The sequence below is a fragment of the Colletes gigas genome, unplaced genomic scaffold (genome assembly GCF_013123115.1).
Source record: "Colletes gigas isolate AHSC1104 unplaced genomic scaffold, ASM1312311v1 Colletes_gigas_Sc00002, whole genome shotgun sequence".
Taxonomy (NCBI): domain Eukaryota; kingdom Metazoa; phylum Arthropoda; class Insecta; order Hymenoptera; family Colletidae; genus Colletes; species Colletes gigas.
The window spans coordinates 6,273,565-6,290,364 of NW_025106631.1; the positions used below are offsets into that span (position 1 = coordinate 6,273,565).

The 16,800-nt window shown below is 37.6% G+C and overlaps 1 protein-coding gene across 1 annotated transcript; it reads left to right on the forward strand.

Moving 5' to 3' along the window:
- Positions 1-2,430: 2,430 nt before the first annotated feature.
- LOC122400617 lies at positions 2,431-4,593 on the forward strand. The gene is made up of 2 exons (XM_043402156.1): positions 2,431-2,790; positions 4,270-4,593. The coding sequence occupies exons 1-2, from the start codon at positions 2,431-2,433 to the stop codon at positions 4,591-4,593; spliced, it is 684 nt and encodes a 227-aa protein (XP_043258091.1).
- The last annotated feature ends 12,207 nt before the right edge of the window (positions 4,594-16,800 follow it).

Here is a 16,800-nt window from a genome sequence, read left to right on the forward strand (position 1 = left end):
TATTTTTTCCAATGCGTTGATTTTATATCATTTAAATTATTCGATAGCATACGGAAATGGTTAAATGATACTCCTGACATTACAAACGATTATTTATAATACTTATCGATAATACTTGGCGTACAGAACTGTACAATTTATAAACACGTTGTGAAAAACATTGTTTTCAGGTTGAGCAGATAGAAAGAGCCGCAATAATACCTCTAATAAAGATAGGAGGAATATTTTGTATCAAAGGAACCGAATATTACACGCAGCAAAATATTGCAATAAACCACTAATAAAAAAAAATATCAAACTCATAAACGCCGATTTTAGTTTTAGGAAATAAGCAATAGTTTTCGCATAAACATTTTACACGTATTTTTTTCACATCGAAAGAGTGAACAAAATTAATTAGAAAATTCCATCTTTCCATATATTGTTCATAGAAATGATTTTTTTTAAGCCTTCTTATAGAATTCAATTTTTCGTTTAAAAACATACGATTTAGAAACAGAAAAATATGTTTCCAGCGCCTCCATTTTGAGCGCTATTTTCACCCTTTCAAAGTGCATGTTTAAAAACTACATTTGCCATAAATTTCATTAAAACCGGCGTGTTTCTTTATAGGAGTCCATCACTAGATAAATTCAAAATTAGAAATCCATGTTTTATGATAACCTCTGTTTTTGATCTAGAAACGAATGTATTAATCATAAATAGATGCAAAATTAGTATTACAAATACTTCTTTAAGTTAATTATTCAAATGAAATAACTATTTCTTTATTTTTATTTAAAAAAAAATATGCTAGGTACGTTTCTATCGAACAGTCATATCGATCCAACCATAAACACGTACGCAGATTTCGCGCAAATCAAGCTATTGTTTGCTTGCACGGGATTTTTATGTACTCGAACGCACGTAATTCCGTCACGTTCTAATCCGAGACGAGAAGACCTAATCTCAGTTCGGTGAATTCGCCGACTGTCTAATTATAGTATCGCCTTATACGGCATACTTATAACATATTACGTAGGATTAGTGTCGACGTAGGATGCGTACGTTACGTCGACTTCATTCAGAAGTTTTTGCGCTTCGGTCGACACGCTGTACTTAAACGCAAAAGTATTGGCCTTCTGACGTCAACTTTTCCTAAAAACCGTATCGTTTGAATCGACCAAAACGTTCGCTGTATCGTCGAAAATCTCTGTCACGGATATCCCCAAATTTCCCTTTTAATCTGCTTGCAACAAAACTGTTTTGCGTTTGCCCCGCTCCGGCAAGATAACATTAAAACTGTCGGTAGTTTGCATCTCGAGTCGAACTAGCGTATCGATACGTTCCGCGCGATGATTCAGAATTATTAGGTATGGTCGTGGCGTTTAATCCTATCTGGTAGATTAGATCGCTGATACATGGCACGTTTAGGTGAACCCGCGGATGTGAGGCTTTTGACACTCGACGGCGCGGCTTTCCCGGTTGAATCATAATCCAAATATTGCGATGTTTGCGTCTGCATGGCGCACGAGGCCCCCGAAACACTTCTGACGAACCGTCTATCTACTTCCCCCCGGTGAGCCCGAGTGCCATACTTGCACGATGACAGGTATTTCCCGTTTTTCGAAGAAAATTCAAACGTGGGAACGTAAACGCGAGAATCCGCGAAATCATCGATGCCCGACCAATAGAGGTGTTCGCGTTTACGCGACTACGTCATACAGATAATTTTGGATATTATGCTTGGATCGAGGTACACTCTCAGAAAAATACTGGAAATCGGAAACGTATCAGTGAAAACGATCTACGTTGTGATAAAAACAATTGGAAATTTGAGCAAAAGTACAGAATGAATCGAGGACGGTAAACCGTTTGCCGTTTACGGAAGTCGAAGACCACGCGGCGCAGAAGAAGAACGCAGAATGAATTTGCAATAACGAGAGAAAAAAAAATGTTATAACGATCATTACGCTTTGAGACGTGACACACCTAATCAGTCGCGACGCCACATCGATTGCGGGGCTGTAAATAACGCGGCGTTTATTGCAACAGGCTCGTCGACGCGTTTGCACAGCTAAGTAGTAAACATTAACGCAGCAATTATTTTCAGGATGCAGCCATTTCCCGGCGTGGGCCACTATCTGGATATCTGGACGATATTTTCGATAGATCCGTTACGTAGAAGTAGGCTCGACCGCGATTACGCGGGGCTCCACCAGACCGGCGAAAAACTCTGGACAAAATATAAGCTGCCACCCCACCGTCGACCATGCGTACGTACACGTTCGATTGTTTACACAATGCCATATATAAGCTGGAAGCACGAGAGTTTGACAATCTCAGTTCACGATCTCTCGCCAATCGCTAACATCGCGAAATCACTTGCTCCGTTTCGACGAGATACGACCACCGATACCGTTTAGTTTTAAATCGTACATCGACTCGAAGATGTTCCTATCGCGTTCCTGCCTGTTGATCTCCGTGCTGGCTGTCGTTTCCGGCGCGCCGAAAAGATCCACGAGATCGGAGGTGCCGATGTGGCACCTGCCGTGCGGTGATATGGAAACGGACGGATCGTCGTTCGCGAACTTGGAGGAGGAAGTGAAGATCAGTCTGGAGAGCCTGAGGCTGCAGCATCAGTTGACGATGCAGGATTACCTGAACCGTGACTACGAGTACCTGTACGAAAGAGTGCGTATCGGCGTTCACGAGCACCAATACATCCCCAACTGGGTCCCCGGGAAGAAAGACGTGAACATGATCAAGAGGCTCGCCAACGCCAAGCCGCAAATGGTAAGTTTATCTTGCGTTTGTAATCCAATAGACCTCTACGGTCAGTATCCCTTCCGCTTGCGGTGGCGGAGATTCTTTTACCGAATCCTGTAACGATCCCGGTAAACGAAAGGTAAACAACAGAGCACGAAAGTCTAGAGTCCAGAGTTTTGGCGCGACTCGAAAATTTTCGACGGGTGAACGAGCGACAAATTTGTATTAGAAGTTGAAGTGTCGCGTTTAACTTTCCCGGGAGGGCATAATCGCCCTTTTGTGCGACGACGAACCCCTTCTATAAATATTCAGCGAGCGTGGAGAAGCGTCGTGTCGCGAGAATCCGGAAGAGCACGAGCGTACGGAATCGCGGAACAGGTGAGCCCGACTGCAGAGGCGCGCGCGCGTTTTCAGTTCCGCGACCAGTTGACCATTTGCTGTTGCAATTAATTAACGCAACGTTAAATAACAAATTTTAATGAGACGGTAATTATTATAAAGTAGCAGGCGAACAGAATCGCGCGCGGCTGTTCGAGGTTTGCGCGCGCAATGCAACTACGGGGTACGCGGCGTTCATGTTAGCCGGGTCGCGCGACTGCGTAATCCCGCTTGTCCTCCGTCGTGATGCGTGTACACTGATAATGCATCGTGATAACGCCGGTACTCCCCGATACTCGCCCTCCCTCCCCTTCCACCGCCCCTTTAACGCCGTTACAGTCATTCCGCATAGACGCGTTCTTCCGACGACGCGACCTCCTTGATCCTTAACACTCTGCTGACCGGGGCTATTTCGAGCCTAAACCGACCCTCGCAGCCACCTAGCTTTTCGCAATTCCCTTTATTATTAGGCGTATGCAAAAATCTTAATCCGCTTTTCAAGCGTTCAACTATAATTACTTGAAAACAATGCAATTTTTTTCTTTTTTTGTGGATTTCTTTAGTACTCGTCTATCTGAAATTTCACCGTCGATTTTTAACGTTACGTTCATAAAATAGCAGTGAAAACGATAAATGGGTATGAACTCTAAAATGCTACTTATCACGCAATTTTCAAACGCAAGAATTCGTGGATAGATCATTTTTTCGATTATGGTATAAGCATTTAGATTCATACAATGGTACACAACTTTTTTCTAAAATATAGTCTTAAAATTTTCTAGAGATACCAGAAGAACTGTTAGAATCTGTACTGCATTCAATTGCATTGCCAATTACTCGTTCTCTAGTTACTCCTAGCAGGAGATATTTGTATTTCATGTAACAAGAACAAGTGGGTCCTCTACACAAAAACGCTATTTTCAAGGGTTTCTCAATTTTTTCTTCAGTGATTTAAATAAACCGCGATTCTCCCTTACAGTATCACAAACCAGTGTTTCCCAACAATATCTCTGCAGTAAAAACACGCTGATATAATAATTTAATTCCCTGTATAAACTAACGTAAATGCAGGCACGAGTATACTAGTGACCGGCCAGCAAATTAACATAACATAATGTACTTGAACGACCACTTTGCTTACAGATCATCAACCATTTTCCGAAGCTGCACTTGGACCTACAGAAGTTCGCGGTTGCATTCGAGCAATTGGTGGACGACGAGACAAATTCGAAGGTCCACACGGCCCTGAGCGCGACTCAATCTTATTTAATGATGATGCTATGCGAAGTGGAGAGCTACATCCTCGGTCGTCCGTCTCTACGAGTACCGTCGCGGGTGGAAAGAAGCATCATGAGCAGCGTCGAAAGAGAGCCAGTGGACGATACCAGAAGACTCGTCCGCGATTGGGGCATTCTTCTCAAGTACAAAGACTACCTGCACGCCTGGAGACACGTTTTCAACGACTAGAACGAGCAGTGATCTGTTTCAGCTTTTAGATGAAAACGATAAAAGCGTGTCGACGAAACGAAGAAACGATAATCAAGCATGACACCATCGACGGAAACGTTGCAAATTTCTATCGAGCGTACAATGTAAATTCATTTAGCACCTCTCGCTCGCGGTTAACTGCGAGAAGCGTGGACGTGTCACGGTGTGCATGACTAGACAACAATCGTTGAAGTCATACGCGATAATCGTCGGAGATAATCCGGCCATTGCGAAACGAGCGTTGTCGATATCGCATTATTTAACTTATTTATTCATGAACTTATTTATTGCATTCACCGATCATTACCGTTAGTATTTATTATTTATTCATGAAACGTCGACGATGGGATTATTTATTTAGAACGTTAGTTATTTATTGACGATCCGCGGTACCTTCTCACTCTGCCATTTCGAAGGCGATACGCGATCATGTAATTTCGAAGCGCAGCATGTGATAATCAAACCACTTAAGGAAACTGTTTGTATCTTCCTGAGAAGTGATCACTATTAGCAAATAGGTATTTATGAAAGACAATAATAGTAATAAAATTATTTTTGTATTGTTCAGTATTATCAAACAGATATTTATATTGTTGATGCTAAATCGAATATTTATATATAGTGTATTTAATAATTTATTATTATCTTTTATATTAAATTTTCCTAATGAAAAAATAACGTGTTATGAAAAATTTTCCTGACAAAAAATGTTTCGATTGGATATCAAATATGTTCCTTAGCAGAATGGTAAGTGTCTCGATGTGAAGTTCCATGAATAACATAACTATTTCTTTAACGTTGTATTAAAGAATGGATAAAATTTATGGCATCTTGGCAAGAGAATTACATAGGTAAATTTGAAGGTATTCTATATTGTTGAAGTACAAAGTTTATATGTATAATTTGTATTTTAAGGACAAAATTATTTAAATATGTTTGATTCTTTATATGAACTGTGCCTGACACATTAAACATGCTACAAGTTTCAGGGCGTTAAAAATGTCGTCAGCTTCAGCAATAGTTTCTCAACTGACCGCCATGCATGAGAAGAGGACGCTAAAATCACCTTCCAATTTTTTAGTCGGTATGGCAGTCAGCTGGGGCCAGAAAAGTCCACAAGGTGTATGGTCTACTTGTATACCTCGTTTATGGTTATACCACAGACGGGGTATACGAGTCGACCTTTCACCTAATGTATTTTTTCGGCCCGTTTCTCTGGGGTCCCGGTACCCCATTAGCATTTTCGTGTCACTCGCAACATTACCATCAGATTCAAAAATGAATTTTAATCCCTTCCATAGTCAACTCACATGGATTTACGCAAAACTACAGCTGTTTGCCTATCAATACTAATTCAGTGAATAGAATCTCAACTGACCGCCATCCATGAGAAGAGGACGCTAAAATCACCTCTGAATTTTCAGGTCGGTATGGCAGTCAGATTGGGCTACGAAAGTCCATAAGGTGAAAGGTCTACTCGTATATGTACCTCGTATATGTCTGTGAGTGTACCACAGACGATCTATACCAGCAGACATTGAATCCGATGTATTTTTTAGGACTATTTCTCTGGAGCTCTACAGCCCCATTACCACATTCGTGTCAGTTGCAACGTTACCAACAGGCCATAGGAATGAACACATGAGGAAATGAGACAGGAATTCTTCAGTTTTTTAACAGAATGAAAACTGTATGGTTCAGACTGTGACGCGACACTAATGCAATCCGAAATTAGTTCGTATACGCAACACTACCCTGAAAAAAAAACGCGAAAACATTAATCGTTCGCAACGCTAAAAGTAATCGCGATAAATTTAAATTATGTGCAACGCTATTTTTAAAACAAACGCGATCATTTGGCTTTCGCAACACTAACGCAAACCACGGTCTGCCACAAAATACTACCTGTTGATCTGAAAAAAAACAAATACTACAAGCACTACAAATACTACAGGCGAATATAGTGACGCAATAGGAACATGGAATGACTCTCCATCCTCATCCGAAGATGAAGATGAACAGCCATTTGTTGCAGCCCACTCTTGAAACAATTTGTCAGGGCCTCTTCGACTCCCGAGAGTCTCTTCTTTCTTCGGCGGTCCTGCCAAAGCCTGAAACTTAAACCTAGGCTCGAGATTCCGTGCAATACGTTGTCGGAACAACTGTGGAGAAACTCGAGCGGGACGTGCGTTTCGGGGAACCTACCGCGAACGAACGCGACCGCGAAGAGCGACTGTAAAGCCGCGCGATTCGAAGAATCGAAACTAAAACCGAAACAAACGGTGCAATCCGCTTGTATCGGCTAACGTTTCGACCCTCCAAATCGAACTACAGGCAAAGGACTTGTACAGCCCTGCACTGACCCTACCTACTTACATCTAACACACATACCAGAAATCAGTTACCTACCTACTTAACCCTATATTTAAAAAATTGCAGAACTCATTCTCGCAAACATACGCTTCACGGTTCTCACACATACTGTCCGGGCGCAAAAGCCTACACTAGAGAGGATTCCCCGGGGTTCCTCCGACACCCGGACATTGTAACAACATTCATACTCTAAGGTACGTACCATTCACTGAAATCAACTGACAAAGGCTAGTGAACATTGCGTATCTTTATTATATGTATATATATTGCGTTATTTTAATGTAATCGAATCATTGATAAAGTATGTTATTGCACGATGTTTATTGTTCAAGATCAAGAAGTTAATCGTCATTTATATGTTATTAAATATTTTGTACTACTTTGTAAATTATAATGAATTTTTTAAACGACGTAATTCCACAGTCTAACCACAAACACACACATGTGGCAATTACGTCGCGCACGATACACTAGCGCAATGTTAGTTGCATATTTATATTATTAGATATTTTTATAAACTAAGTCATCGTGCCTATTGCTTTCACTCACGCAAGTAGCACCTGGGCACTTGGGTGAGATTAAGCAATGAACACGGAAATGTATCCTGAAAATCCTGAACTAGAAAAATGATTATAGTAAGTACTAACGTATTTTATTTGTGATAAATAAAGAGTAAATGTTTAATATACATTAATGATGAAAGATATTATTAGAAAATAAAATTATTCTGATTAAAATTGTATTATTTGAGACTTCAATCAAGAGTTTACAATAAAATAATTTACTTTGAAAATTTTAGGAAAAATGATTGAAACAAACTAATTAAAATATTCAACCCTCGAGTAATTCTATCGTCAAAGCATATTTTTCAAAGATGAGAATAGTACATAATGCATGTTTCTTTGACTCAAGAATTTACCCATCGCGAATTGTCTTTTTGTACATAAATTGAAACATCAAATTTTTCAATACGTAAGACTTTGGTATCTTCCATACAAAGCCATCAAGTTACATTTGAATATGAGACATGAACAATTTAAAAAACAATCAGAATTCAACATCACTAATCATCATTGAATATATGATGTAACTACAACTCAAAGAATTTCCATATTCAATTTATATTATAATCATTAACTACTCTATGTTATATTTTCATGTCATATTAAAAATCGCGGAGTACAAAAAGACCCTAGCCTGAACTACAAAATAAAACAATGTACCTATGTATGTTCCTACGCACGGGTACAAAAAATACCCGCGATCACTATATTCGCCAAAGATACTACGTATACAACCGGTCACCCGTGTTGATTCGGATATTTCATCCTACAACATGGTTGGGGACCAGAGGAAATAAAATAGCATGCGACTCACCAATTGTAGAATGCAAACACCCGGACGACGATGTTGCCTAGTAGGACTCATCAGCGAAGTCATCAGCGACGTTAGAAACAAAGTCAGCATCAAGGTCAGCAGCGAGATCATCGTCGAGTTTCTCTGGATCCACAAGTACGATGATGAGATGTCAGGATCCTTTAGAAGGAAAGAGTAAATGTTTTTACGAAAGGTTTCTACCGTATTTGAAAACTTGATGGCAAAAATCAAACAATTTTTTTTAAGCGTACTCGGAACAAAATACAAAGGATACTTACATTTTTCGCACGTGAGCATCGTCAAATACTCTTTTTCGTATAGATACAGGTTTCCTGACGAAACGTGTTCACAAACTCTCAAAGCATTATGGCGTCGCGTCTGTAGCGTGACCGTAGTTTGGCCGCAGTTGAGAGTCTCATGTGGTTGAATTGTAATTACGAGCTGCCACAGAAATAAAACACAAATTTGTTAACAGACACTTATTAATATTGGATAAATGCATCAATGGATAATGACGAAAAGAAGAGAACCGGTTAAAAATGAAAAATACGTTTGATCGTAGTTGAGCGCCCCATGTGTTTGAATTGTAATTACGGGCTCTTACAGAAATAAAACACAAATTTGTTAATATGCACTTATTAATATCGTATAATTGCATCGATGGAGAATGACAAAGAGAACAGAAACAGTTAAAAATAAAAAATGCATACCTAATTAGACGCGAAGCTGTCAACGCACTTCTCACACCCCTTTCCAGACGAAGAATGACGAACAGGATCGGACATGTCACCCGAGCGAGGAGTGGGGAGTGGGGTGAGGGAGCCACCTAGTCCGTCTCGACTGTCGATGTATATCTTCGAAAAGAAGATTAAACCTTATATCTCGAAAAATTAAAAATAAATAAAATAAATACATGAAGTAAATAAAATTAATATAAAAAGATATCAAACAAACAATTAATTACTGATTTATAATCTTTATACTACTGTGACGTCACAATGAGGAGCTGTCATTGGCTCATCTAATATCGATCTGTTATTGGTTGCATATGTAACTAGATCAATTCAAATATATTAATTCTAACCATATAATATGTAAGTATTAACTTTCAATCTAAATTTCAATCAGTTTTTCATATAAATGTTTCTTTTGTTTCTACTAAATTTTCTAAAGATATTTATTTTAATTCTCACTAGATTACCAACCTTCTTTGACGCGGTGATGAGAACATTGAACTTGACACTGTTTTGGTAAGAAGTCTTCTGCAGGCATAAACGAAGTGTGAAGTAGACGTCGCACGCAATATTTTTTTTGTAACACACGGATTAAGAACGCAGACAATGCATAGTATAGACGCATAAACCACCAGTGTTTGTGTCACGCATACCAGGAATTCATGCGCCCATCTCCAAGGTGAAGTCGAGAGGCCGGCGTCCGAGAATATAAACACAGCTTGACCGAGCTTTCAAGAGATAAGAAACGTATCGCATCATTGTCCTTGGCTTAGGAATGCTAAAAATGGTAAGAATAAAATTATTTTTAAAGAATATTATAGAATACACAAGAAATAGGTACAGACGAGTAACAGACAGGAACAGTATTTAGTGGGAGTCCTATGACGCAAAAGAAAAACATCGCGAAAAATTAATATTTTTGTATATTTTATACATATTATTTGTCTATTGTTGTTGCATTTACACAATTTATATGAAAAACATTTATGAAAATAGTGATAATTAATATATTTCAATCGATCTAGTTACATATGTGTCGATTGACAGATCGATATTCGATATTCAAGCAGCGCCTGTGATTGGCTGTTACTCATTGTGACGTCACAAGAATATAAAGACAATAAATCATTAATTAATTGTTTGTCTGATATCTTTTTGTATTTATTTTATGTATTTACTTTATTTATTTTCAATTATTCGAGATATAGGGTTTAACCTTTTCTTCCGAGATACAGATCGAGTCGAGACGTTGGACTACGTGACTACCTCACCCCGCTTTCCCCCCACCACTGGTGCGCGAGTAGACACGTTCGTTCCTGTCCGTCATTCGTCCTCTGGTAACTCGTGTGATGAGGGGCAGTGACAGGCTTCGCGTCTAATGAGATACGTAATTTTTAATTATTGTCATCTTAATGGTCCAAATCACTCGTAGTAGTTTTCTTTACTGTCTGTTGGTATTTTCATTTAATGTTAATACGTTTCTGACGTTCAAGTCAATCGGAATCGCGGAAAATGTTTAACCTGTTTCGTACGTACTCTTCCCATACATAATTGTCGTCAATTATGATGTCTGTAAACGTAATTAACTATTCATGGATCACATTTCGGATTTAGTTAATGCTTAATTAAGTTATAGGTACATTTATTTTAACGCATTGGATCGTAATATGTGTTTTATCGCTGTTACAGATTTTGATTGTCGAGTTCGACTGGAAGGGACGCTATCGGCATGCAATCGACGCCATTTTACGTGGAAACCGCTAATGGAAGGAATGCGAAATTGAATATTGGGAAAATCAACTTCATTATAACAAGTGAGTATGCACTTATATATGTTTACATATTTTTGTGTTTTTATCGGTCAAATTTAATACTAAATCTATAAATAGACATGTCTGAGTGATTACTTAATTATTTCTTATTTCCGATTTCAGCTTTTCTTTCAGAAATTTTGATGACCGCGCGCAATGCGGTCGGTAGAATCAGTGTTTGTTGCGTAGATTAGTTGATTGTTTTTCGAAGCACAGCTGCTTCGAGTAGAGTTTCATTTATACTTTAGGCACACGCGAAGGTCGATTCAGTGTATATTGCGAATTGGTATATTTTTTCCAGAGCATCGTGGCTCTTTGATTTTTAAATCGCGACAGTAGAGCCTCTTGTTCGCCGACTATGATTTTCGGTCGCGTTATTTATCATTTTCTTTAATATTTCGTTTTCATTTTTCCTTCAAAAATTAAAATCACTCGATGCCGGTGTTAGAATCAATTCATCACTGAAGAGAAACACATGTATATTGAACGAAAGTCTACAAATAAAAAACGTAAGTATCATCTTACTTTATTCAACACATGCTTAGAAAAAAATAATATTTTCAAATTTTATTAACGATTTCAAACTTGTTAAATTATCAAAAACCTGTGATTAGTTTTGAACCTAATATCTTTTATACTAATTTATTAAATCTATATCATTTTTACGATAGATTATAAATGTTTTCTTGTGCTTTACAGACTATGGATTTTATCCTTACATCCTGGAAACCAGCAGGACCATGCAGATGACTTCGCTGATGTATTCCACTGGGCACCGTCATCGTCATCGTTCCGGAAGTATTTCGTCATCGTAGACAACGGTTGGTGAGCTACGATTTTTGTTCCTCTGGCCCCTAATCATGTTGTAGGACGAAAGGTCCGAATCAACACGGGTGGCCGGTTGTATACGTAGTATCTTTGGCGAATATAGTGATCGCGGGTATTTTTTATACCGGTGCGTAGGAACATACATATGTACATTGTTTTATTTTGGAGTTCAGGCTAGGGTCTTTTTGTACTCCGCGATTTTTAATATGACATAGAGTAGCTAATGGTTATAATATAAATTGAATATGGAAATTCTTTGAGTTGCAATTACATCATATATTCAATGATGACTATTGATGTTGAATACTGATTGTTTCTTAAATTGTTCATGTCTCTCATTCAAATGTAACTTGATGACTTTCTATGGAAGATACCAAAGTCTTACGTATTGAAAAATCTGATGTTTCAATTTATGTACAAAAAGACAATTTCGCGATGGGTAAATTCTTGAGTCAAAGAACCATGCATTATGTACTATTTCCATCCTTACAAAATACGCTTTGACGACAGAATTGCTCGAGGGTTGAATATTTTAATTAGTTTGTTTCAATAATTTTCCTAAAATTTTCAAAGTAAATTATTTTATTGTAAAGTCTTGATTGAAGTTTTTCCTTTTAGATAATTCAATATTATTCAGAATAATTTTCTTTACTAATAATATTTTTCATTATATCGTTATCCGTTAGCATTTATTATAATCATTTATTCTAGTTCAGGATTTTCAGGATACTTTTCCGTGTTCGTTGCCTAAACTCACCCAAGTGCCCAGGTGCTACTTGCGTGAGCGAAGGCAATGACCACGATGACTTAGATTTATAATAATAATCTATATGTGTGCGGCTGACAATGCTAATGTATCGTGCTCGACGTACTTTCTACATGTATGTGTGTGTGATTAGGCTGTGGAAGTACGTCGTTTCAAAAATTCAGAATTTTATAACACTAGATTCTCATAAATTATAATAATAATATAAAATTTCTATTTACTATTTATTTGGTATTAGCTGATATTGTATACACGACAGTAATATTATAAAATGCTTAATAGATAAACTTTTAAATTTTACATATATTATATCTTATTAAAGACTATATTATGTATATTAAAACGTTCTATGTAAATGCTTGTATATCCATATAACAAAAATACGCAATGGTCGTTAGTTTTTGTTAGCCGATTTCAGCATCTGGTACGTACCTTAGAGTGTGAATGTTTGCAATGTTCGGGTGTCGGAGGAACCCCGGGGAATCCTCTCTAGTTTAGGCTCTTGCGCCCGGACATTATGTGTGAGAATCGTGGAGTGGTTGTTTGCGAGAATGAGTTTTGGAATTTTTTAAATATAGGGTTAGGTAGGTAGGTAACTTGCTTTCTGGTATGTGTGTTAGATGTAAGTAGGTAGGGTCAGGATAGAGTTGCCAGAGATTTTATTTCCGTGGCAAATCTATTCCTGTAGCTCGATTTGGAGAATCGAAACGTTAGCCGATAGAAGCGGATTGCACCGTTTGTTTCGGTTTTAGTTTCGATTCTTGGAATCGCGCGGCTTTACAGTCGCTCTTCGCGGTCGTGTTCGCTCGCGGTAGGTTGCTCGAAACGCTCGTCCCACTCGAGGTTCTACACACCTGTTCCGATAACAATTCCTCGAATTGTTAGACGACTGCGTATGGCACGGAATCTCGAGCCTAGTATTAAGTTTCAGGCTTTGGCAGGACCGCCGAAGAAAGAAGAGACTCGAGAGTCGAAGAGGCCCTGACAAACTGTCGCAAGAATGGGCTGCAACAAATGGCTATTCATCTTCATCTTCGGATGAGGATGGATAGTCATTCCATGTTCCTATTGCGTCACTATATTCGCCTGTAGTTGTAGTATTTAGTAATTTTTCAGATGGTACTTGTACCACAACGTCCAATATTGTGCAGCAAATCGTGGTTTGCATTAGTGTGACGAATTACAAATGATCGCGTTTGCCTTCAAGATAGTGTTGCGAATATTATAAACTTATCGCGATTCCATTTAGCGTTGCGAACTGAATATTTTCGCGTTTGCTTTCAGAGTAGTGTCGCGAGTAAGCACTGATCGTGGTTTGCATTAGAGTTGCGAAAAATATATGTTATTCGCGTTGCTTGTTTAGTTATTTTTGCAAATAATTAGTTTTATAGATAACTTTAGAGTTGCGAACGATGAACATTTTTCGCGTTTTTTTTCAGGGTAGTGTTGCGTATACGAACTAATTTCGGATTGCATTAGTGTTGCGAAATGTAGATATTATCGCGTTGCAATTATAATGAACCGATTTTGATTACTTTTAGAGTTGCGATCGGTTATATTCCTCGCGTTTCGCGAAAAATACATTGAGTGAAAGGTCTACTCGTATACCTCGTCTGTGGTTATACTTTGTACCTACAGAGTCATGATGTAGCCCAAGGTAACATTCATTTAATATTTAATCGTGAAATAAATTTCAACAGATATGTATAAGAGCGATGAAAAAATATGTTATAATTATTGAGCTGCTTCGAGCTTAGAGCTTATTTATTTCAGTGTCTTTTCCTAAGTTATCGATTCAGAATGAATTTGATAATAGCGCATCTAGCGGCAAGACATGGAATTATATATTCCGAAAGGTTTTCTTTTCGAAGTATCAAAAACTAAGTTTCTTGAATGAGAGTTGGCAGTTTTGCACGTTAATTAAATACTCATACAGTTCATTCAGTTTTTGAAATAGGTTGAAATTGTTTCAGTAATTTTCGATTAATTTTGTGATTATTCGTACTAGTTGCTGACGTTGGTCGCGTGGTAGCGCTGCAATGACATTCAAAATGTCGTCGCGTCGTAAAGCAAACTGTACAACTAGAGGCTTACACAAAAATGGAAAATACCGGTATAGTACACATTTTAAGTGAAATAAAATGGCAAATGTAGATTGCACATGAATGCTTGAAAAGGTTGTTCTAAAGAAGAGAATCTTCCGTTTTATGGTAGTTTTTGAAATCAAGAAATTAACATATCTCGTTTTTAATTCTTTGCTTCAGTTCTTCGTTTAAAGTCACTTCTCTGTAGACTTTTTGTTCCCCTCGCGTAAAAATCGAGTGATGTAAAACAAAACATTTACTCAGAAATTTTATATAATATTTCTTTCAATTTTTACTGAGTTGTTATTATAAACTGTAGGCTCATACGACTCTTTCCTGCCTCCCAGATTCTTACACACTGTTTGAAGTCTTTGTTTTATCTCTTCAAACGGTATTGGTCTCTTGGCCATCTTCTTTCCGCCTTCCTTCTCGTTCATCTTAATAATGCTTGGATGCTTCTTTCCTTTATACTCCTTCATTTTTCCGTCCTTCGTTTCCATACCGAATTCCCTATCCTCTAGGGGATTTGTCTCTTTCTTCTCTCTTCCTTGGATCGGTATTAATCTCCCTTTTTACTCGAAAGTAAAAAGATTTGCCTTAATCTCTAAAAGATTCGTATTTCTAATTTCTTCTGTATCTTTTTTCGTCTGTTAAAACCGAGTTTCCCTCGAATCTCCCTTAAACTTCTCACCTTTCTTTCCACCTTTCTGTATTTCTTTCTCCTTCCTCGCTTATTTATTATCTCTAATTTTCTATCCGAGAAAAACTCGTGAAATACATCGCATACCATCACTGTTTTCTCTTCGGAATAAAAACTAGGAATAACATTTTATTTGTTTCGAAGAATAATTGTTTATTCGAGTAAGAAATTGTTCGTAATCGAGTAAGAATTTTCTGATATTCGTTTTACACACTCATATTCTGTACTTAGCTCACGCAAAACGTATAAAACTTCCTCTTTGAGAGTTCACTTTCTCGATTTAACTTTTTTTTTTTTGCACTTTAGAATTTAAATTATGTTTTACAGTTTTCGTGTGTGAGATTGTCGCTTTTTTGTGGCGAAACGAAGCCCGCATTTTGCACATATTCTATCGCGAAGCTGCTAGTGGACCCGTAGGACAGTAGAAATCGTAAGGTATGTCTATAAAGCCGGATTAGGGATCTTTTAGATTTTTCAAATCCAGCCATTCAAAAAAAGGTTTTCATTTAAAACGAAATTAGAATAATATTTGAACAAGTAATTGGACTAAGGATATTATAAATTATTATAGAAACGATAATGGCTGAGAAATGGCGAAGAAATAATTTCGTTTTAGAATTGGAATCAACATGTTAGAATATTTCCAGTCTTGGGAACTAAGTTTCAGAATTGGTTCTAGATTTTTATGTCTGTTTTCGAAAAGAACAAAACTAGTTTTGTCAACTTTCTTTCGCTGTATTTCAAGACCAGAGACATTCGAGACAGGCAACCGTGTCGATGTACCATTTATCTCCATCGAAACGGTGTTTTACCATTTATTTCCACCGGGATGTGTAATTATCTTGCTTCTGGCAATGGAAACGAAAAGAAGAAAATTGTTTTGACGGTGAAAAAGTCTTTCAGAGCGTGTCTATATGTTCAATCTATGTTCTTAGAGGAAGATATAAATCGTATTAGTATCTGAGCAATAGTAAGAATTGAATGTACTCCTCGTGTCCGATATATCTTTCGTATCGCCGGGGAAATTTTATTAAAACCATTTCTCAACTGCTTGAAAGCGCGATCGATGATGTCCGGTCCTGTAACTATGCTAATGGAAATTTATGTTTGGTAACACTGGTAAATGAAGTATTATCGATTCGTCGAAATTTGTCAGATTACTGCTAGTTTCGATGCTATTATACGGTTTATTTTCGTTTAGTTAGTGGTATGTGGTCGTTTAGAAATTTCTATCTATTAAAATTCTCACTGCTTATAGCTTATATTACTCGAACAAATGGATTCCTTTAAGAACTGACCACATACTTAAATTCATCGTTCAAAAATACATAGGCAAACTTTTATTCTACACATAATACTTCTCGAGATATCGAACAAAATATGCTCTTCGCCATCAACTTTAAGTTTCCATCCAATATGGCTGATTGCCGATAAAAATACACGTCTATACTATTTCTGTGCGAACTACTCCGTGCAAAAGTTTTATCAAAATTGATATCACTTTAGGATGTAA